Below are 23985 nucleotides of genomic sequence, written 5' to 3' on the forward strand. Positions count from 1 at the left end.
ACTCTCAAAGTTTCTAATTCAGTGGTTCTGGGGTGTGGCCAGATAATTTTTATGTCTAACATGTTCTCAATTGATGTGGATGGTGCTGAATAGAACACACTTCCAAGAACTACTGGTCTGTGCAAAGTGTACCATATATTTTCATAACTTATTTTTCTACTTTTCTGTTGTCCTTAAAAGAAACTGAGCCAAATTATCATTTCAGTATTACTGCCTCGACAGTTTATCATGTAAAAAATTGTTTTAAAAAGAGAAAAAAAATTAAAAACAGTCACAAAGTGATATTAGGAGTTACCAAACCTGACTTTTCAGGTTTCTTCTCAATTTTTGTATGAAGGTCAATAGATATTAGTGCCTCAAATGAAATCACATAAATGTAATATGATTATCTAGCACTAAACAGTGATTCCTCTTCAATGGCATAACATTCATAAAATAAATACTTTTCCCCATCAAAGTCTCTCAATACTCATCTAGAAAAAGGGGAGTGGTGGTCATAAAACAGTAGGAAGAAATAACTAACTTGCCACACAAATCTTATTTTTCCTTTTTTAATTTTTAATTTTTAAGCCAAAAAAAAAAGCACAACTAGAATCTAAACAAGCTAAAGGCAGACTATAGTAATTAAACTGGGAACATTATAATAGAATTATTTTTCCTCCTTTATTTAATGTTGTCGAAGGGAACAGACACAGCATGGTATCCTAAGTAGGGCATAATCTGACTGTGTATGCAGAGCTGACAGGGCAAGCTGAGTGAGGCTGTGAATGAGCACCTCACCTGTTCTACACCCGAGCAATTCCAAAGAGGTTAGGGTCACGCTGAGTAAAACATTTGTAAGAACAAACTAATACTTGGACAGGCACCAGCTGCAGGTTCTTGCTTATCTTCCAGTCCTAAAAGTAAAGATTAAAAATAAAACTAAGGCAGTGTTCAATAAATATTTTTGATTAAAATAAATATTCGCTTTCTCAGAGGTTTCAGAACATTGATTTTTAAAGGACACACTATCCGATTTATGCTTGAGTTGCTCTTTTCTCACACATAAAAACACAAACTTAACTAGCTAAGAAAGTCAAACTCAAATGCTAAACAAAACTCGAATGATGGAAGACTATGTGTGCTTTTATTCAAACATATCATTATGTAGTCTAACCATAAAGTGTTAGAAATGATACAGAATCTACATGAACCTGACTTTTGTCCTTCAGGTGTATTAAATTGATCAATCAGCAAATATTTACTGAACTTCCTAAAGGGCATCTTGGTTTTACCTGCCCAGCATGCAGTTCCCATGGAAATTCGTCTTCCTAAAATTCTTTGTTTACTGTCTGCACTATTCATTAAGATATTCACTGGCTGGGTCTCATGCAAGTTCCCTAATACATGAATTAAATTTTTGTACTTCAAATATCTCTGATCTTACTTCTCAGTGTACAAAATAAGCAATCAAAAACCCTATTAGCCAATTTAGTTTACATGTATTGACAATTTATGTTTCAAATAATGGTAACTTTGAAAGCTTAACATTTCTATGTTTTATAATCTTCTGAAATCAACACAGCTCTCAGTGAGAGAATCCAAGAGTCTCACAACTGGTAACTGGGAAATATTATTAGTTGATAATGCTACCTAGTTTTATCATGAAGCCATTTGGCCAACACCATCACAACTCACAATGAGAGACCGATTGTGGTTCTGTTCACTCTTCCACAAAAGAACTCAGAGATCCTATTGAAAGGGTCAAACAAGTAAGCACAGTTGTTAATCTACCCTTGAGTAACAGCTTTCTAACCCTAGTGATATATCAGGAGGGAGCCAAAGTCATAAATCAAATCCCCTCACATCCACCTCCAACAGTGGCTGTGAAGCACTTAAGAGGACACACAGCACTATCCTAACTGTAAAATATTTTGGATGAAGGTGAAAATTGGTACAGAATATCTACAAACCTGTCTTCTTTCCTACAAAGATGTTTAGTTCATCAATCAGAAAACAGGTACTGAACTCCTCAGTGGACATCTTGGTTTTTCCTATCTGGCATCCATTTCCCATTGTGTTGGCACAAAAGCCCTGTTTTTCCTTTGGGCAACTACCCCTCCTCCAATCTTAATGCCTATGTTAGGGGAATGAGAGAGCAACTGTTCTCACTCCCTGGCTCATTACAGGACCAGTAACTCAGGCCAAGGCAATGAGTCAATTGCTTCCCTTTGACAATGGTGATTACTAGTCTGGGGTAAGCACATAATGTGAGACAGTCCAAGGGAGCCAATGAGCATCAGCCTCAGAACTTTCTCTGCATCTACTGAGAGAAGGAAGCTCTCCCTTTACTCCCAAAAGGCACAAGTTAGGCAGCTGCTACTGGAAAACAAAGCCAAAACAAAGGAATGCAGAGATGATAAATAATGGACAGATTTCTAATGATAAATTTGGAAACCTAATTTAGATATGACAAAATCTTCAGCTAGATTCATCCCCGCACCTTCTTCATTGCTTAAGTTGGTATATCAGTTGGGTTTCTTCAACTGGCAACCAAGAGTCCTGACAAATTATAAGTAACCTAAAATCTGCATAACATTAGGCAAAGTATCAGGTTACAAAGATGTACGGCAAACAATCCCTGCCTCTAAGAATCTTCTTACCATCTAGTTGGAAAGACCATAATCACACACACACACACACACACACACACACACACACACACACACACAAATAGAAACATATGGCTCAGCCGAAAGATAGGTTCTATATGAATGCAGAAAAAGGAGACACCATAGGCTACATATTATGCAAGGTTTCATAATACAAGAAAAAAGAGAGCTGGGTTTTGAAGGTTGACTGGAATGTGTCTGCCTGGGAGAAGGCAAAAGGACATTTCTGGGACAGTGAACAAAAATTCAAGAATGTGCATGTTGTACTGGGGAAACAATACAATATAAACTATAAATAGATCATAAAATATTCGATCATGGGATATAAACAATAAATACATTAGTCCAGAAGTAAAAAGATTTCATAAGTATTTTTGAATAACAGACACATATAATATTTTGAATCTACTCCGTAAGATATAATATTGATTCCCTAACTAGATTATAATGATTAAGTGATGAAATTATGGTTGGATAACAAATGAAAAAAGACAGAAGCTAAATGTGGTCTTTCCTTTTCCTTACATTAGACAATCATCTCACCCAACCAGTTCATCCTGCCTACTTCTGCAACATATCTCAGCTAGAATTAAATAACTATTGAAAATAAACCATGCTACATACATTTTCCTCGGCTCCCATTTAAGAAACCCGAACAATTAATAGAGCCAGGAACCAAGAGGAGGAAGTTAGAGAAAGAAACAAATGGAAACCAAGGAAACAAATGGGACATCTGATTTGTTTTGTCCAGTTTCTTCAAGAGGTGAAGAAAGTATTAAAGGCATTTTCTATTTCCAGTGTGGTTTTAGCCATTTCCCTTGTCTCATTAAGACATTGCATGGGCAGAGTTTAGATTGGCTCTTGTTGCAAGCAGGAATGCAAAGTGTCTGTGTCCCTCTTTCCCCTTCTTGAGGGAAACATTGTTTAGTTAATTAGAATAAAATGAATATTTTGGTGAGATTTTTAAGGGTCTATTTAACAAAAGGCCCATTGTTAGTTTTATAGTGAACATGAAGCTTTGAGGGTGATTATTCTCTAACTTAATAATTTCTATTTCTTATACAATATTTTTCAGGACTCTGAATTGTTTTCTGGAAATTTAACTGAGAAAAACAACTCAGCATAATTCCTTGGTAATACACTTTTCCATCTAGATACATCATCTCTAATAATGTTTGCATGACAATGAAATTCTTGTACCACCTTACCACTTGCTGCCCTTTTAAATTTGTATTTCTATTTGTGGCATTATTGCAACTGTTTCTACTGGTACTTTGAAATGTGCATGTTACAAAGGAATAAAGACACTTCCCCTTCTAGAGGACCTCTTTTCACAAATCTCAATTAACAAAACCTCATGATTCTGTCAAAGACAAATACTGCTTTTGTCATTGTTTATAGATAGAAATCAAAACACTCAATGTCATATCCTTTCTGTCAAGCCAAGGTCAGTGAATAAAAAAAGGAGTTGGTCTAAGATTAGATATGCTTTTACTTTGAAAAAATATCATTTTAGCAAAAAGCTTTAAAAAGTAAAATGCTATAATACAGTTTACTTTTTCACTCATTAATATTCGCATTATTTTCTAAAGCAAACACATGATTATATTCTCTCCATATTTAAAGAAAAATTTTCTACTTTAAATTCCAATATTATTTTCTGGTAAGTTTTATGTTTTTTGAATGGCAAGATTAAGAAATTTTTAAAAATTATTCAACATATGCCTTGGTAACAATCACTGCCATATTTGAAACTTTGAGAGATTAAAAATTATTGAAATATATATTTATATGGCACAGTAAAAAGTCTGGATAAGATTTCAATATTATATGAAGCAAAAGGAATAGAAGAAGAACTTAAGATGGTGTCCTGTTTTCTCAGGAAAAAGGTATCTTGGTAGGCAAAATAATGTTCCCCCAAGATGTCCGCATCGCAATTCCTAAATCTATGATATGCATATCACTTCACATAGCAAAATGGACACTGCAGGTCGGGTAATGTTAAGGACCTTGAGATAGGGAAGTTATGCTGGACTACACAGCGGGCCCCATGTAATCACAAGAGTTGTTAAAGTGGAAGAGGGAAACAGAAGAGAGGGTCCAAGTGAGGTGATGTGAGAAGGCCTAGGTCTGTCAATACTGACTTTGAAGGTGGAAGAAAGCAACCATGAGCCAAGGAATACGGGGGGCCTCTAGAAACTGTCAAGGGCCAGAAAATGGTTTTCCCCAAGAGCCTCCAGATGAAACCCAGCCTTCAAAACGTTGATTTTAGCACAGTGAGACCATGTTGAATTTCTGATCTACCTGACTTAAAAAAAAAAAAAAAAAAATTTCTGCTGAGTCCCAAGTTTGGGAGAATTTGTTAACAATTTCAGTGGAAAACTAATACTGGTATCATGTTCCAAATTAGCAGGACTTGAGAAGCATAACAATGGCAGCCCTTCCTGCTTATGGAATCAAGGCAGTTTCATGCTGGAAGAGACTGGTCTAATTCTTTCATTGTCCAAATGAGGAAATTAGTCCCGATATAGTGAGAAGGTAGATGACTTACCTTAGGCCTCATGGTTCAAGGTAGAGACAAGGTTAGAATCCAAGTTTACTAAATTATAGATTAGTGTAGTCATTGTATGATTTCCAGGCTCTTTCATTGATGAAGATTTCTATTATAGTTTAATAACCAGAATAGAATGGTTTGGAAGAATGAACAGTTGTTGGAAAGTGCACATGTTTTCAAATAACATACTAAAGAGGTATATTTCTTTTCCATGCCAATCTGTCCCCAACTGAGGGTTAAATATATTCACTTAAATTATCCAGGCATCACTTGAAACTAAACATGTCTAAGATAAAACTTGGGGTCTTGCCTCTCAGACCAGCTCCTTTCTGGACTCCTCTTTCTTTCTGCTTCATACCCCTCAGAGGTTTCCCACGCTCAATCAATCAACAATTTACATGGTCCTTCCTTGCCTTTCTACCACCAGACCTTACACCCACAGTAGGCAACCACTCTATCTGGCCTCTTATCTTCAGCTTTTCTTCTCTTCAAACTTCAATTAAGCCAGCACACTATTGCCAAGTGACTCTTTCTAAAACATACTTTATTTTTATTTTTTTTTATATCACCAGCTTTTCCCCACATTTTCTATAGGGTTCTGTTTCCAAACAAGATCAAATTCAAATTCCTTATTTAGTCTTATCCTTTGACAGGTTCATGGCATGTGACCTCAATTTTTTGATAATGTCTCCTTCAACCACTCCCATCCACAAACCAACCTAACTTATTCACTGCCCTATTAACATGATTTATTCTCCTCTCTGCCATTCTCTTCTCCTAAAATTTCATCTTTGCTTCATTCTCCATGTATCTGAATTCCACCTATTTAAAGGCTATAAACAAGTCCCAGCATCTTTCTGGGCACTTCCCAGACCAGACAACCTGCAGTGACCTTATCTTTCACTTTGAATCCTAAAGCAATTGGTCTCTATCATTCATTTAACGTCGAGATTTTATTGCTAATACCTTTTACATCTTTAGCATCTAAACTCAGATTTTAAACCATTTGGGACACTTTAAACCCTACTTATTTGAATTGTACTTAGCACTCAGTTCCCTGCTTTAAAAAGCAGGCTCTCAAAAATTTATGGAGTAACTAAATATAATTTATCACTGTCATGCCACAGTGATAAATGACATCAGCACTGCTCTGAAGTTAACCACTCCATTTAGGAAGGGTAGCCATACATTCATTGGGATTTGCCAAGGACAGTTCTGGTTTCCTGTTGTTTTCCCAGCTATTAATAAAATCCACTTTTACTCTCAAAAGCATCTTGGCTTAGATAATATATTACATGGTCATTCCAGCCTTAGGGCAATTTGGACCGTGATAAGGACAGAAACCAGAAAGAAAATCCCACTCATGTTCCAGCCAGCCATTCAGCTAAGCAGCATTTGCCCCGACACAGTGGTCCTGCTCTCCCACACTACCCTCTGCATAATCAATATCCTCTGAATTACACAAGGAATGTTCAACGTTTTGATATATACAGCTCAGAAAAATAAACTAATGCTGAATACAATTTAAGATTATTTAGAAGAAAAAAGGTATAGATACAGAATACAACTGGTATTCCATATAGCAGTTTAAGAACAAAAGGGAGAGTTCTCCAAAAGGGTAAGAGGACTCGAGGAGTTCTCATAGGAGTAAAATTAATCAGGATACAGTGTATGAGCTCATTTATACTATAATTGTTTGGCCATATTTGAAATAAAACAATAAGAAATATATGTACATTTTTATTTGTCTAAACAATAAATACTTATGACTTTCATGACTGTTAAGAATTAGAAATGTGATGCTTTCTGATCCTCTTAGTACCTAATGTACATTAAATTGACTAACCACGGCATAAATGTTTTAAGACTCACATTCATTTTCACAGTTGACTGGTTGAAATGATCAGTTTCATAAATGAATGTCAGTGGTATCTTAACAGTAATAACTTTTTACTGCAAAGTAAGATTTTACTTTGTAAGTAATGAGTAAAATTATTAAATGTAATCTTATGTTTCATTACTGGCAGCTTGTCATAAAAAAGGAATTAAAGTTACAAATTTTCATAAAGTAGATGAACGTTTTCACTCATTTATAGGGAGACCTACTCAGTCTAATCTCTTTTGAGGGTAGTTTTAATTACATTACATCATTCAATACAGGGTTGAGAGCTCATGTTCCAAACTGTTCCCTCCCTAAACTATTCAACTTTAAGGGAATCTGGGGAAATGTTAAGTTCAACTAACGAAACTATAAGAAATGAAAACTATCAGATGTATGTAAGAAATGAAAATTATCAGATGCATATCGTGGGCACAGGATCACTCAAGTGTTTGGAAAGAACTTTATGAGACTATTTAGGTTACATCTAAGTCATCGTTCAAATACGGCCCAAGTTAGTAGTAACTAAAAAGGATAATTTTTTTGTCGCTGTTTCAAAGATTTATATCATTAGTAGCTAATATTGAAATATCAACTACATTGAAATTATTGATCATTTTGTAATTTCTAAAGACTAACTCAACTTTGATGGTAGAACTATACCATTTAGAAAAAGACAAGAGCATCTGTATGAATTACGATCAAGGTTGATATTTGAGACTGAGTAAAATTGTTTGACTATTTTCCAATCCTCATCTCATTATTTCACAAGGCAAGCATGACATAATTTTACATTCACCTGAATAGAAGCAATTACAATTTAATATTTGGTTGTTCTGTGTTTTATGTTGAGAATAAAGACCCATTTATCATTCAGTGTCTCCCTCCTTCAAGTGTAAACCCCGTTAAGAAGCAGAACACTGTGTAAAGCACAACAGGGGCAACCAGACGTTGGCATTATCAAATGTGTTCTGCCTTCCTGATAAAGTATTTGCTATAAAGGTCAGCAGTCTCTAAGTTTAGTTTCTGAAGAGATAATTAACAAATTAAAAATTTTTTAATGGAAAGAAAGGCTTCAAGGCAAACTATTTTTTTGTACAATTGCTCTCTACTTAACATAAAACTCTAGAGATATATGAAAGCAATTGTTTACCAGTGTGGTTAATCTGATTATCATCCCCAAGTATTCTGTGCATGTTTTCACTCTGTTTCAACTCTAGAAACAAGGAACTTACAAATGTCATTTAAAAAAACTTTTAATTGCTAACACCTAGTAATATATATTCAAATCTCATTTTTCTTTATCAGTTTTTAACTATTTTAAGCATCCTTAAGTTTATTTAGCTGTCTAGCAAATTGTATACACTTATTCTAATTCCACTGTCATATACTTTTTCATGATCATATACTTACTAAATATTATTGACTTAGCTTTTTAAATAATTTTAATAAAGCTAGAACCAATGGTCTTTTCAAAGCAATTTCCCTTTAAAAATTTTTTCTTGTTACAATTTTCTGACACTCCCATGCCTTTTGCTTATCATTGTATCTATACAGATAAGTCTACATTTTGAGTTATTTTCCCTTAGTGCTTTGAAAATGGTATGCCATTGTTTTTTCTGGCATCTATTACAGTCAATGAGAAATCTGATGTCAATTCATTGCTGCTTCTATGTAGATGATCTATCCTTTCTTAACATTTCCTCTTTAGGTCTTAATGGTTCAACTTTGGTGGTATACAGTTTTACCAAAAGGTGTCTATGTATGGATTTGTTCTTGTGTATTCTGCTTGGCATTCAATGTGCTTTTTAAATCTGAAATTGGCTTTTTTCAGTATTTGAACATTTTCTGCCATTAGCTAGGACACTTAAAGGGTGCACATCTTAGCTAATGGGTTTTTCTTTTAACCATCATGTTTTTAATCCAGGCTGTATTCTTATGCCATTATGTTGTTTTTTAAATAATGCCTTCAGACGTATTTAATTCATAAAAATGTACTGTTCTCTTTTAATTTTTAAAGTGAAATTATGTAGATATCAAATGTCTTTATTTTCCTACTCTTGTTTCTAAGCTTGTTGTTTCTTCAGTGATGATTGATGTTAACCTATGTGTGCATGTGTGTGTTTAAAATCCTCTAAGAAAGCTCTATCTTTCTGACCTGAATGGCCAGTGATTCCGTTTTCTACCCTGCAAGTCAACAGAAGAAAAGTCTCATCTGTCTTACACATGACACTGTTTCAAATACATGAAGGTATCTATTGGGAGTAATTGTATCATTATCAATCAATAAATTTGTTTGCACTTTCTCTTATGATTCAAAATAAAAATGGGCATGTTCTATTGCTGCAAAAAGATAAGAAGGTAGTCTCAGGAGGTGTCAGGTAAGCTAAAGTCCTAATTCTATTATTTGATAGATTTAAAACTTTTAAACAAACCACTTAACTTGGCTTAGTCTTAGTTACCTCAACTGTGAATAGAGACAATGGAAACTGAGTCACAAAGTTAATATGAGAACCAGGAACTCCTATTACTCAAATGTAACCTCCTGAGGAAAGTTACCTATAAGCCTCCACCAAAGTAGTTGTTTGTTCTGCCTGTGACTCCATAACATGGGTATATAATGCTTTAAGATAATGCTTCTAACATTACATTTTAATAGTCTGTGATCTTCTCAAGACATGAACCACATTTTATTCATATTTGGATCCACAGTACCTTGCATATAGTAAAAACTCAATAAAGATGTTAAAAGAAAAAAATATGTAAAAAGCATTTTGTAAGTGGAAAAGCACTACCATTACCCATTTTCTACTAGTTTTAAACTTTTCATGTCTCCTCTTCTTGATATATTCATTCCCTTAAGATTATGGATGAGAGAAGGCTCATCACACAGTAACAAATTCTAATAAAAAATTCTATTAATTTTTTAAAGTAGCAGTACCTAATCACAGCATTAAATTCTTCCTGAATTGGTATATAATCCAGACTAATATTACATTTCCTCCTTACCAGCTCCTTCCAGTCTACGATCATGCACATATCTTCCCATTTTCAAAATCTTTCTGCAAGCCTTTCTGATCCTCCAAAGAATAGTCTATAGCACTCCTACCTTTACCACTACATTTCTTAGAGATTAGTCAAGACTTGCTGGCTTCACTTCCGTGTTCTTATCAGGCTTTTTGTTGTTGTTGTTGTTGAGATATAGTTTCGCTCTTGTTGCCCAGGCTGCAGTGCAAGCACAAGGGCGTGATCTTGGCTCACTGCAACCTTGGCTCAATGAACCCATCTCCTGGGTTCAAATGATTCTCCTGCCTTCTCAGCCTCCCAAGTAGCTGGAATAGTAGGTGCCCGCCACCACACCCGGCTAATTTTTTGTATTTTTAGTAGAGGCAAGGTTTCACCATGTTGGCCAGGCTGGTCTCCAACTCCTGACCTCAGGTGATCTGCCTGCTTCAGCCTCCCAAAGTGCTGGGATTACAGGCATGTACCACCATTCCTGGCCCTATCAGGTTTCTTATCAATGCAACCTGCTTCCAACCCTGCCACTTAATGACACAAAGGACACCACCTTCAGTACTGTTTCTTCTCCTCAGCCCTGGATATGTCAACATGGCATCTTTAGTCAGCTCATTCTTGAGCCCATATTAGAGTAAGAGAGCAACTAAAATTTTCTTATGCCCAGAGAATAGTGCAGAGGTGGTTGAAATGTCAGCATAAGAAAACACAGGGTATATGGAAGGAGAAGCATGACCAATAGGAAGTAAATCACTCATCAGAAACCATCATGGAGCTTTGGTCCAGCTAGGAAGATCATAAACCCAGAGGATGCCCACACAAAACGCATTGCCCACATTGGCACAATGTATGGCTCCTACCTCCTAATACCATGAGTTAGATAGTATAGAGAGAAAGGAGGGGAAAGAAATTCTCTGTGATCAAGATGAAATCTGAAATGACTTATGAAATCCTAAAATTACCACATAAGTCTTGAATTAACCAGGTAAATTTTCCGGTAGAATGGGGGCCCACATAAAAGCTAAGTTCAGCAGAAGAAAAAGCAAGAAAGCCCTGTTTATTGTGCATCTGTGTTTCAGAGCTGAGGAATTTGTGCCAGTCTCCCTGTTTTGCCTTCTGTCCCTGATTGTTTCTTTTCATTCTCCTTTGCTGACTCCTGCTTTTGCCCCCTTTTAATGATATTGTCCTCCAAGGTTCTGTCCTGGTCTTCTCAGCCTACTGGGTAGGTCTCCTTATACAATCTTCATTCCCAAGGCTTCAAGTGTCACACTTATATAAACAATCTTTAAATCCACACCACCAGGTCTAACCTCTCTTTGTCAAGCAAAAATGTCATCTTGCTACTCCACTGCTTCAACAACTGTAAGTAGCTGTTATGGACTAAACTGTTTCCCCCAAAATCCATGTCTCAAATCCCAGTATCTCTCAATGTGACTGTATTTGGAGATAGGTAGGGTCTTTAAAGTGGTACTTTACGTTAAAATAAAGTCAAGTAAAGTGAGCACTAATCCAATATGACTGACATCCTTATGAAAAGAGGAAATTTGGACAAAGACACATACCGAAGGAAGACCATGTGAAGACACGGGAAAGAGGCAGCCATGTAGAAACCAAAAAAAGAGGCTGGAGGAGAAGCCAACCCCTTCTGGCACCTTGCTCTCAAACGTCTAGCCTCTAGAACTGTTAATAAATCAATTTCTGTTGCATAAGTCACCCAGTCTGTGATACTTTGTTTTGCAGCCCTAGAAACTTATACAGTAGCTTTAGAAATTAAGCTCAAACTTCACATAAAAGAGCCATTGTAACCTCACACTGCTGTTCTCTCCAACCTCGTCTTGCATACGTCACCTTCCATGAGTTCCCTGTACTCATTTTGCAATTTATATTTGCACAACATTACCTCTGCAGAAGCAATTGCCTAGCTTGAAATGCCTATCCACTAGTTCTTTACATATTCTAAATGCCTCCCTAGCCTTCAAGGCACATTTCTAAGAAATGCGTCTTAAAATAATTTAACATTTATTATGGATTCTCCAAACACAATCACTGTGGTAGGCACCAGGGTTAAACCAGGGAATATCCCACTTCCTGGTGATGCCTTCTTCTCATAACATCCTGTGCAACCTCACATCTACTTATCACAAGAATGCAATCATTCCCTCTTTCTTGTTTGAAAGCCTTGGTTTACAACACACACACACACACACACACACACACTCACAAACTATACTTATTAAGCACTATTTATTTGCTGCCTTTGTTGAGCATTCACTGTGCTAAGCACTGTTTATGCATTACCTCATGATCCCTAACCACAGTTCTGTGTGATGGGCATTATTATTATTGCCATTTGACAGATGAGGAAGATTAACCTTGAAGAGGAAAGTAAGAGGACACAGGTGGCAAGTGGTAGGGCTGGACATCAAACCTAACTTGTCAGATTCCAATTCTTATTATCTCACTTCTCCTGGGAACATATGAGTTTCTCAAGGGTCTGGGTTCTGTATTCCCAGCCCTGGCAAACAACTTGACACATAGTTAGAAAAAAATAAGTAAGTTTTCAGTGGATAAATAAATGATGACAGAAGACGACTCTTTCACATAAATGTCTTAAGTTCAGCTGAAGTAAATGGGGAATAACTAGGTTGGAAAAGCATAGGAAGCATAGCTCACACTCTCTGGTTAAGGATCAGGAATAATATGTATGAGTTCCCTGCCCAGATCCTCTACTTGGCAGCTTTCTGAAATTGGCAAAATTACTTGATTACTCCTTGCCTGGGATTTCTTATTGGTGTCATGGGGTTACTCTGGACATTAAATGAGGTGTTCCAGGTGACATATTTAGCAGAACACCAGACACACACACTTAGTACCAAATAAATTAAGGCTGTGGATACTTGTATTAGGTTGTAGTTTCCGAAAGAGATACATGAAATAAGAGGAACGGCACATGAGATGACTTTGAGAGGGAATCTGTCAGAACACAATTAAACATGACAATTTGTCCAAGGTGTTCAGAACATCTCCAGTGGAAAGCAGGATGTTTTGAAAACCTGTTTCCAAGCAATCTGACATGCTGACTCATTAAATATCTCTTGACTATAACAATCCATTTAAGATGATAATGTGAATAATTCACAGATAGCTACATATGCGATCAAGATTACAAATTTACTCCCATCTTAAGGACCAACATACATTTCTATCTTCATTTTCCCACCAGTGAAGTGTCTCTTTTCTCTTTGTGTTTAAGGTTCAACTGGTTTTGGTTTTCAAATTCCTCCTCAACCACTATTTTGATGTTCTCTTTGGCTATCTGGCTAGGTCTAGATTCTGGGCTGTTTAAAATCCTAACATTAGCCCTCCTTGGCAGCACCTCTGCCAGATTTTTCTTATGATACACAGAGATGTAATATGTTGACAAACTAATTAAAGGAAGAGGTGATATTCAAATCTAGATCCGATTTATCATTCTGTAGAAATGAAATATTTATCAGGCATTGTCCCAAGCTCTATCTATAATCATGAACAAAACCAAAATGGTCCTTAAATTTCTCAAGCTTAGTATCCAATGATAGAGACAGACACCAAACACCAAGTAAATCAATTACTGCAAATTTTGCTAAATATCACGAAGACTTCAAAACTTTCTGCTATAAACACCGACTCAACTTGGACAAAGACATTTCCACAGCAAGAGCATCAAGGTATTAAAAGGCTGAACAACTGAAATAGCTCTTTCTTCTTCACAGGGAACTTTTATAAGCAACCTCTGCACTAGAGCCTAATATACATGTAACTCAGTTGAGAATGATTTCTCTGATTAGATTCTTCCTCTTCTTTTAGTTTTTGTCTTAAGCACACATGGGTATGTCTAGTACAAATATAATTTGTAAATGACTGGATCAAGAGGAAAACACTTTTAGTCTCCCAATTCACATGCATCATTTTACAATACTTGGCAGTGTCAAAAACTCTGGTAAAGGACATTATGAGAAAAAATTGTGGTGTAGTAGCTCTACACCACAACCATAGCTGACTTAGATCTTTTACCATGGACTAGCTCTATGGATCCTGTCTACCAGAGTAAATACCTGACATCAGGTGATGTGAATACCTAACATCAGGTGATGTGTGAATACCGGATATCAGGTAATATGTAAATATCAGACATCAGGTGACATGAACTCTGATAACTGTTTCTGGATTTCATTCTACAGGATTATAAATGACTTACATAAAGTAGCTGTTGTAAAATCTGTACTCTCCTTCTTGGAAAGTAAACAGGCCTGTAGTGTGAACCTCCATGTCCTAAGCATGGGATAGAATAGCTAAAATAACCTACATATTTTCTGGCCCCTAAAAATAGTGTTACAGTGTTATCCATTGTAACTCTTGATAAAAGCTCTCTACTTGCTATGAAAGATAGATTTATTTATCTATTCATTCATTCATATTTTTAATAATTAGAATGTATTCTTTTATTTTTGTCCTATAAAGGTTTAATATAATCTTTCTAGGTAGGCTACATTCTGGACTTATGTCAATATCAAATTTGTTTTAGACAAGATGCATCCTTAAAGGCAAAAAATAGTAAGAGATAAGGCCAGTGGAACAAAATACTAAAAATTGGCAACTCTAGGTAAAGGTATGCAAATATTCAATGTATTATTCATTCAAGTTATACGTTGTTTCCAATTTCTCAAAATAAAAAGTTGATGGAAAAAAAGTTGTCCTTATTGAACCTCATCATGAACAACACACATAGTGAAGTTCATGAAATAAAGTTTCACAATTACAGTTTTGAGAAAGATAATGTATCTCTGAAACATAAGTAGTGATGATCTCATCCAGCAGTTAGAAATGTAAACTTACGAACTGATTAATAATGCTAGTAAGAATACATTATCAGCATTCACATGCACTCATTGATTGTCCCTGGGTAAGCCACGGGCTGTGAAAAGGCCTAATCCAGGCTCTGCAGATTCTTGGGAACATGGCATACTTGTGTGCAGGAGGCTTTGTTCTGCTTGCAGTGGAATAAAGTGAAAGACTTTCAGCAGAGTCCAAGAAGCAGACTGACAAAGCAAACTACAGTGTGCCTGAAAGCAGCCATAGTAAGAATTCTCCCTAGCACTGAGGCCATATTAAGGTGTTTGTCATCTTCCAATACTCCACAGTGAATTGACCCCTTCACCAACGCCTCCTTTTCTTTTTTTACTATTAGCTATACCACACTTTGGTCACTAACAATTCATTAATTCATATATTCAACCTATGAATATTCATTCAACTTTTTCTATATTCAACTTTTTGTTACATATAAGGAACCAAGGAGGCCTTGCTTACTAAGGTGGGTAAGACACAGCCATTGCTCTTTGGTACTGGGACAGCCCTAAACAAGGAGAGCAGAGATTCCCAGCCCTGCCTGACTGCACATGAAAACGAACTAGGAATCTTTATAAAAATGTGGATGCTCAGGATCCTACCGCTACAAACTGATTTAGTAGGTCTAGGGTAGGATAATCCTTTGTTGTTGTTGTAGTTGTTGTTGTTGTTGTTTGAGATGGAGTTTCACTCTGGTTGCCCAGGCTGGAGTGCAGTGGCGTGATCTCGGCTCATTGCAACCACTACCTCCGGGGTTCACGCAATTCTCTGCCTCAGCCTCCTGAGTAGCTGGGATTACAGGCAGGTGCTGTAATCCAGCACACCCAGCTAATTTTTGTATTTTTAGTAGAGACAAGTTTTCACCATATTGGTCAGGCTGGTCTTGAACTCCTGACCTTGTGGTCCACCCACCTTAGCCTCCCAAAGTGATGACATTACAGGCATGAGCCACAGTGTCCAGCCATTCTGTACACTTCTAAAAGCTTCTTTGGTAAATTTAGTGACTGGCTGGTGATAAAATACAGTGAGGCCAGGCACAGTGGCTCACACTTGTGATCCTAGCACTTTGGGAGGCTGAAGACAGCAGATCACCTGAGGTCAGGAGTTTGAGACAAGCCTGGTCAACATGGTAAAACTCCAACTCTACTAGAAATCCAAAGGAAAAAAAAATAGCCAGGTGTGGTGGTGGGCACCTGTAATCCCAGCTACTTGAGATGCTGAGGCTGGAAAATTGCTTGAACAAGGGAGGTAGAGGTTGCAGTGAGCCAAGATTACCACCCTGTGATCCAGGCTGGGTGACAGAGACAGACTGTCTTGAGAAAAAAAAAAAAAGATACGCTAAGATATATATAAGCAGATTCACAACTCAGGTCCTTTATTCGCCAAAGACTACTGGAGTATAATGACACACTAAATCACTTGAACAACAGGACTTAGAATCAAACTCTTTAGAGATAGAGATGATGTTAGAAGTCATATATCTAGTTCCCTACCAAAATCTTCCCACCCACTGCACACACACTCACAGCTAACAATGAGTCCTAGACTTCCCAGCATGCCTAACAAACTAGATAGGAGTCTATGGCTTCCGGCTGCCCAGGCTCCCAGATTTTGCAGGAGTCTCACATTTAACCATATCCAAAAACAGAAGTCCTATCTACTCCCAACAAACCTAATTCTCCCTTAGTCTTCCCTAATTTAGAAAAAAAAAAATCTGCTTCCACACAGTTCTGTCAGCCAAACATACCTAGAAATCTAAGTCTTATTACTTCTTTCTCCAAGATGCCCATCCATTTCTCTCCACTGCCACTGCAATCATCATCTCTCAGCTGGTCTAGTGCAAATAGTCTACTGTCTAATCTCATTTCCTTGCCCTCTAATTCATTCTCTATGCAGATGTTATCTCTTTAAAATGTAAATGAGGACATGTTACTCTTTTACTTAAAATTCCTCCAAATATGTCTCATCACACATTGAATAAAAGCCAAATTCCTAGTGTAAACTACATGATATTTTGTGATCTATCTCCTGCCTATCTCAACTCTCTAGTCAATGAATACTTTCTAATCACACCGAACCATTTTTCAGTTCCTCAAATCAGAAAGTGATTTCCTATTAATACATACTGTTCCTGCTGAACAGCTTCCTGGAAACACTCTTCTCCAATTTTACCTGACCTTCTTTTCCTTTGAGGTGTCATTTTAAAATATCCTTTCCTCCATGAAGACTTCCCTTATCCCAGATTTAAAGAGGGGCTTCCCTGATACTCTTCCTTGTGAAACCCATTGGTTATGGGCTGAATTGTGTTTCTGCCAAAATTCATAGGTTGAAGTCCTAACATCCAGTGCCTCCGAAAGTCACCTGGTTTGGAAACAGGACCTTTGCCAAGATGATCAAAAAATGATATCTGATTTTAAACTTCTAGCTTCTACAACTGTGGGACAATAAATTTCTCTTGTTTTAAGCCACCTAGTTTGTAGTACTTTGTTATGTCAGCCTTAGCAAACCAGTATACCATTCTTTTATGTCATGTTAGTTTCAATTTATGTTATATTTGTGTTTACTTATTTGTCTCCTTTACCAGTTGATAATTTTCAGAATGGCAGAAACAGCAGCTATTTTTAGTAATTTATTTAAAATTATCCTCCAATATTATATTATGCTAGCCCAAGGAAGGCAAAGGGCTCGCTAAGAACAGAAAGGAATTCTAGTATTAAAAGCAAATGATGGATAGTCTAGAACAGGTGTAGAAAAATTATAGTCCCCAGGCTGAGTTTGGCCCACCTCCTGTTTTCTTAAGACTTGTAAGCTAAGAAGGGTTTTCACATTTTTAAATGGTTGAACAAAATAAAAATAAAATATTTCATGACATGTTAACATATGAAATTCAAATTCACAAATAATTTTTACTAGAACACAGCTACACTTATTTATATATCTAGAGCTGTATTCATGCTACAAAGGAGAGTCAAGCAGTAGTCACACAGATCACACCGTCTACAAAGCCTGAAATATTTACTATCTGGCCACTTAGAGAAAAAGGAGTTTGCTGTGCTCTGTGAACTGCCCTGGGATTCACAACTCCTGGGTGACATAATGTTGCAGATGTACATTTATGCATATTTAGCTTTCTAGAACACCATCATGATATAAACTAGCCAGCACATTACCTTTTCTATACCAAGAATTCCACAACAGACTACTGACCAGTTCTTCTTCTGAGCAATATACAGTTCTGGTTTTATTATTAAGACTGATAAACAATGGGATTTAATGATTTACTGATTAAAATTTTTCAACTTCCAGGAAATTTTGCTAGAATGCATGTATTCTGATATATCTGGGAGCCCATGAATATAACTAGAATGGGTGACGATGATTATTACAGACACTTATCCAAATCTGTCTATCCTAAATCAATAGTATACTATCCATAAGCCAATCATAGGTACAAATCTAGTTAGTATTGAAAGATTTAGATAAGAACAAAGAAAGGATAGGAATAGATCTCATGCTGGTATTCGCACAAAAAGCATCATTTACCTTTGGTGGAGGAACAAACTGAACACATTCCAGCCATACAGTTATAAAGTACTGTCCACATATTGCACATGTTTTTCTCTGAGAGATTATGCTTCTGATTTCTGGGTACCATTCCATGGCATCCATTAGGAAAGGGTTATTTTCTGCTAGATGATTAATTACAAATCTTGATGTTATTTCCTAAATTGAAAAAAAAAAGGAATATATTTCCTCAGATTATTTTCAAAACTATTTTACATCACATTTATTTCCATTTCACTAGATAAAATATTTGGCTTATTACCTAGATTCTGTTAAATTAAGATACTGCAGTACATCTAATGAATTGTGTTATAAATGACTGGCATTGCAAATAAGTTTGGTTTTCATCAATATAAAAACAATAGGTTTCTTACATTGTCATAATTCTATATCTCTTACATATAGGAATCCAAGTCATAATACATCTGCATTACACATTTTATAAAGTTAGATATAGTTTAGGTTTAAAGCTGGTACCTCTCAATACAATAAGCAAAGACTGTGCAAACATTCATACTGGACTCAAAAATGAATTTTGTCATACTCACTAAGGTCTAAATCCTCACTACTTAAGCTGTGGTTCACAGACTGCATCACATGGGAGCTTATTAGATATGCAGAATGTCAGATACACTCCAGACCTACTGAATCAAAATCTGCAATTTAACAAGGTCCTCAGGTAATCTATATGCATACTGAAATTTGAGAAGCACTGGTCTAAGCACTTCCTTGCTGCATTGAGGACCTGAATAGTGCCATCTTGAAAAAAAAGCAATGATTTCTATGAACCAAATCTCTGAATTTAATCTTTGTTACACCTATCTACCTAGATATGTTCAGAAAATTGACTTGCAATAGTAGTAAAATACTAAATAATAAAGGGAGGTAGTGAGGAAATGGAAGTTGCCTTTCACTAGGGCTATCATAATCTTAATAACGACATATTACATAATAAATAAAATTAAATCTACACTGACCAAGCAAGGAAAATAAATAAACTTTTGCCTGAATCCATTAAATGTTCTCCATTGTTTGTGTCAGTAGTATGGAAGTCCTGTATAAATGTTACACAGACACTGCTTGAAATTTTAATAGTGTTTGGGGATACTTTATTTGGTACATTTTTCCTGACCAAAGTGAAAGATTTCCCTGCAGTATTAAAACAGTCCACATAAAGCTCTGACAGAAATTTTTGAAAACACATATATATACACATAATCTTTCACTCATTCACCCCAATTAAAACCTTTAAAAACTTAAAAAAAAACAGCAATATCTTATAAATTGCTGTGCCCCTGTTTCCTATTACCCTATCCCTCCCAATTAACAAGCACCCGAGAAAGCTGCTATTATACAATAAACAGCCCTGAGCATGGATTTCTTTTATGTCCAATCCTTCAACAGCACAACCTCCTATCCACTTAAGCTCATTCTCCTGGGTAGTTGGCATGACTGAGGTCATGCTTTCACACTAATATTACCAGGGTGCCTAAATCAGATGTTTATTATCACCCTTTCTCCAACTACTTAAGCAGAGCATAGCTTGTGATTCTTAAAGAAATATTGATTTAATAGGTAGGCTTTTAGCTACATGAATTCAATGGCCAAGTCTTATTATAAAGCTGTGGAAAACTCATGGATAAGGATTCACTACCTGAAATAGCAGATGATAGAAGCATTTGTTGAAATACAAGGGACCTAAAAATAGGTCACACTTTTTCCATTTATGATTTCTGGACCAAAACATGTTTGTTGCACTCAGTATATTTGACAGCTCTTACATCACCCATTATTTATATTTTTCTCCTACTTGTTGCCAGTGTGTTACTTTGGAAGGATAACATATGCCATTAAAATATAAAGTTATTACTTGGAAATGTGAGTATATATAAAATGCTATTGGCATGATCAACAGCATCTTTTAGGAGACCTCTTAGAGATGCATCCAATGAAATTTTTGAGAATATACCAGTGTTATTTAAAAGTCAAGAAATCTTTTATAGACCAAAGTGGTCTATAAAAACATTTCAAAATATTCAAATTGTTCCTCTTGGATAGCTTATATGCTATTTTCTTAGAATATTTATGTTAACTATATTATAATTAATCACAAATTGAAATTAATTTTATATATATCCTATCTTTCTTTACATATAATTTTTGAGTTATTAAATTATACATATAAAAAATTGTATACTATAAAAAATATAAAATACAAAAACAAATATGAATCCTTAGGAGTGATACATTTTGAAACTATTGCATAATAGGTGTTATTATGTGTACAATAGGCACTAAAAAATAGCATTAACAGCAAAAATTCAAAGTCAGAGACAAATATATACATAAGTGTAAATTCTGGCTCTATGACTTAATTGCTGTGTGATCATATTTGGGTGAATCCTTAACTTTCCTTATCTTGAATACCTCATCTGTAAAATAGAGATTTTTTCCAATACTATCACAAAGAGTTTGGAGAATTAAATTATATAACAATGGTAAACCATTTAGCCTGGCATCTACTAATACAGTATATTCTGGCTAATATTTTGCTATAACATAGTTATTAGCATTACATTTTACTTCATAAATCTCTGAGATGAGGTAACGTTTTAAAAATCATTACCATGGCATAACTCATATTATAGTTACTAGAATTCTTAGGCATAGCAAGTAGCTTAATCAGCAACATTGACTAAATGCCCAATATAAATGACTCTTACTTGAAATAAAAATCAATTTAAGCCAATTTTCTGAGAAAAATTCTAAGAAATACTCCCTAAACTACCCAAATAATTTACATATTATAGGCAAAAATAACTACTTCCACTAAATATATTGTAAAAGTTAACTTTTGTGCACCTGGACCCTACAGCTTTGAAAATCAGAACAACTTCTTTCTCATTAACAGTCACAGGGCACGGTTCTTACCCTTGAAGGCTCTCTGTAAGACAGCTATCAGATTGGATTAACTGCTAATCCAGCCTCCTCCACAAACCAGAATCTCCTCCAACCCAGGACAATCCTGTCTCCAGTTCCCTCAGCTCCCTACAGCCCCTTTCTGAACCAATATTACAGCCAGGAGTCTGGAACCCAACTGCTTAAGATAGCATCATTGTCCCAACACTTGGTAGCTCTGTGACCCCAGATAAGTTATTTGACCTCTCTTGGTCTCCATTTCTTTATCTACTAAAAGTGGCCAATAATAATACCTATCTTTACGGGGTTAGTAGAGGACTAAATTCGTTTATTCCCATTAAGTGCTTAGAATAGTACCTTGTCCATCATAAGCATAAAATAAGTGCTAGCTACTACTATTATACTGAAATACTTGATGAAAGGAGAAAAAATAAGTTAGAAAGGAATAAAAATTAAATACAACACTTATTTGAATTATTTACAATTAAATTTCAAATGAAATATTTTTCTGTTACAGAAGAGTAGGAAATAATGATGTTTGTGAAAATATTCTGTGAAAAAAAATTTGAAAACAAAATTAAACTTTACAAGATGCCAGTTCTTTGGCTCAGCAGTTTCATTTTTAGGGATAATATGCACAAGTGCTAGAAACTTACTATGAGAATGGTCACTGTCACTTTGCTTTCTGTTGTTCTTGCTTTGTGAGTTTGGGGGGTTTTTTGAGACAGGATCTTGCTCTGTCACTCAGGCTGGAGTGCAGTAGCATGATCCCAAGTCATTGCAGACTCAACCTACTGGGCTCAAGGGATCCTCTTACCTCAGCCTCCTGAGTAGTGGAGCCTGGCTAAGGATTTTAAATTTTGTAGAGATGGGCTCTCACTCTGTTGGCCAGGTAAGTCTCAAACTCCTGGACTCAAGCAATTCTCCTGCTATAACATCCCAAAGTGCTGGGGTTTCAGGCTGTTCCCAGCCTTGTATCATTGTTTATAAAGGCTAAAAGCCCAGAAAACTATTAATAATTTAAACATTCAACAGTGGGGAAGCAGTTAAAAAAATATCATGATATCATCATATACAGAATACCATGTATTCATCAAAAAAGATGTCATGGCCTGGTTTTGTTTTGATTGTTTTGTTTCACTGATTGGAAAGCTATTCACAATAACTGAGAACACGCCTATATAGTATATAGAGTTTGAACTCATCTTTAATTACAAAAATATTCTGAGTGCATAAAAAATTCTAAAAGAATAAATGTCAGACAGATAAGTATTAATTAGATATCTTAGTATTTTTATTAATTCTATCAGCTTTTCCCCCTAATTTCTCTGAAGGAGTTTGTATTACTTTTGTAGTAAGAAACTTTTTAAAAGTCAGTATAAAGAAATTTTTATTTTCTTCATTGCTTATCTGTATTTTCTATAATTAAACAGGTAACTTATACAATAATTTAATTAAAAAAAAAAGTAAGCCACTGGACAAGACTGATAGTTGAGTTCCAAACAAATCCCAAAAGTCTTATGACAACCCTGCACATTAGCCACAGACCCAAATAGACCTTGGAAATCTAAATTCATGATGGAGAATCATAATCAAATGTGGGAGGATCTGTGATCTCTGACTTGTCTATTACCAAAGAGTCCTCTAATATGCTTTCCTCTTCCTTCTTTTAATACCATTAACTTTTTATGCTAGAGTGAATGTAGTTTCTGGATCATATTCATGCATCCACTAGGGATAGAGACAAGTAACAAGGGTATAGAGGATTACATTGGATTCTATAAACAAGTCAAAAAGATTATGTATAGGATTCACATTGCCAATGGAGCTGGGTTACATTAATTATTTGCTGGCTTGGCAAGATAGCTTAAGAAGAAATACCTAATGTAGATGACGGCAGGATGAATGCAGCAAACCACCATGGCACGTGTATACCTACGTAACAAACCTGCACATTCTGCACATGTACCCCAGAACTTATAATTTTAAAAAAAGTGAACTCAAGTAGAATTATTTGCCAATATTAGAACATATGGCTCATTTTTAACTAAGAAATATTTCTACAGATATGAGACCAATGAAGCAAAAAAAAAGAAACTCTTTAAAACTTAAATTGTGGCTTTAGTTTAAATACTTAAGTGAATGAGGTAAGCCTTCACCTGTAGACTCCAGATATTCTCCTGGTGTTTAGCAATCTCCGGCCGCTGCAGGAACAGTGGGTTTCCCTCACAGTAGAATTCCCTCAGCTTCAGATCCTGAAACTTTTCAAACAAAATAAAATCCTTATTGCATAACAAAATAATGAAACTCACCTCTGAAGCTACATCTTTAATAAAATTAAATGGAAATTACTTTATTTAGGACTTAAAATCCACAGTCAATATTAATGTGGATTTAAGTCCTAAATAAAGTAACTTAGGGGCACACTGGGGCATACTCTACTTACCAGAAACATAAGAATTTTAAAGCCGGCCTGAATGACCATGACCTTAAAGGTCACTGGTCGCATCCCCATC

General features: G+C 35.7%; 1 protein-coding gene across 6 annotated transcripts in view; it reads right to left on the reverse strand.

Moving 5' to 3' along the window:
• The window catches only part of LRRC69 (leucine rich repeat containing 69), a 139817-nt gene that overhangs the window by 29778 nt on the left and 86054 nt on the right, over window positions 1–23985 (reverse strand). For 4 of the 6 annotated variants that reach the window (XM_054246816.2, XM_078352722.1, XM_078352721.1 and 1 more), the window contains 3 exons: window positions 23629–23730; window positions 18530–18709; window positions 541–896 (listed from right to left, as the gene is read on the reverse strand). In XM_054246816.2, coding sequence (XP_054102791.1) covers window positions 786–896; window positions 18530–18709; window positions 23629–23730 — 393 coding nt within the window. In that variant the 3' untranslated portion in view covers window positions 541–785. Of the gene's footprint in view, window positions 1–540; window positions 897–18529; window positions 18710–23628; window positions 23731–23985 lie in introns of those variants that run through there. The other 2 variants (XM_035277605.3, XM_035277604.3) reach the window with 1 other exon arrangement.

This window comes from Callithrix jacchus, chromosome 16 (genome assembly GCF_049354715.1).
Source record: "Callithrix jacchus isolate 240 chromosome 16, calJac240_pri, whole genome shotgun sequence".
Classification (NCBI taxonomy): domain Eukaryota; kingdom Metazoa; phylum Chordata; class Mammalia; order Primates; family Cebidae; genus Callithrix; species Callithrix jacchus.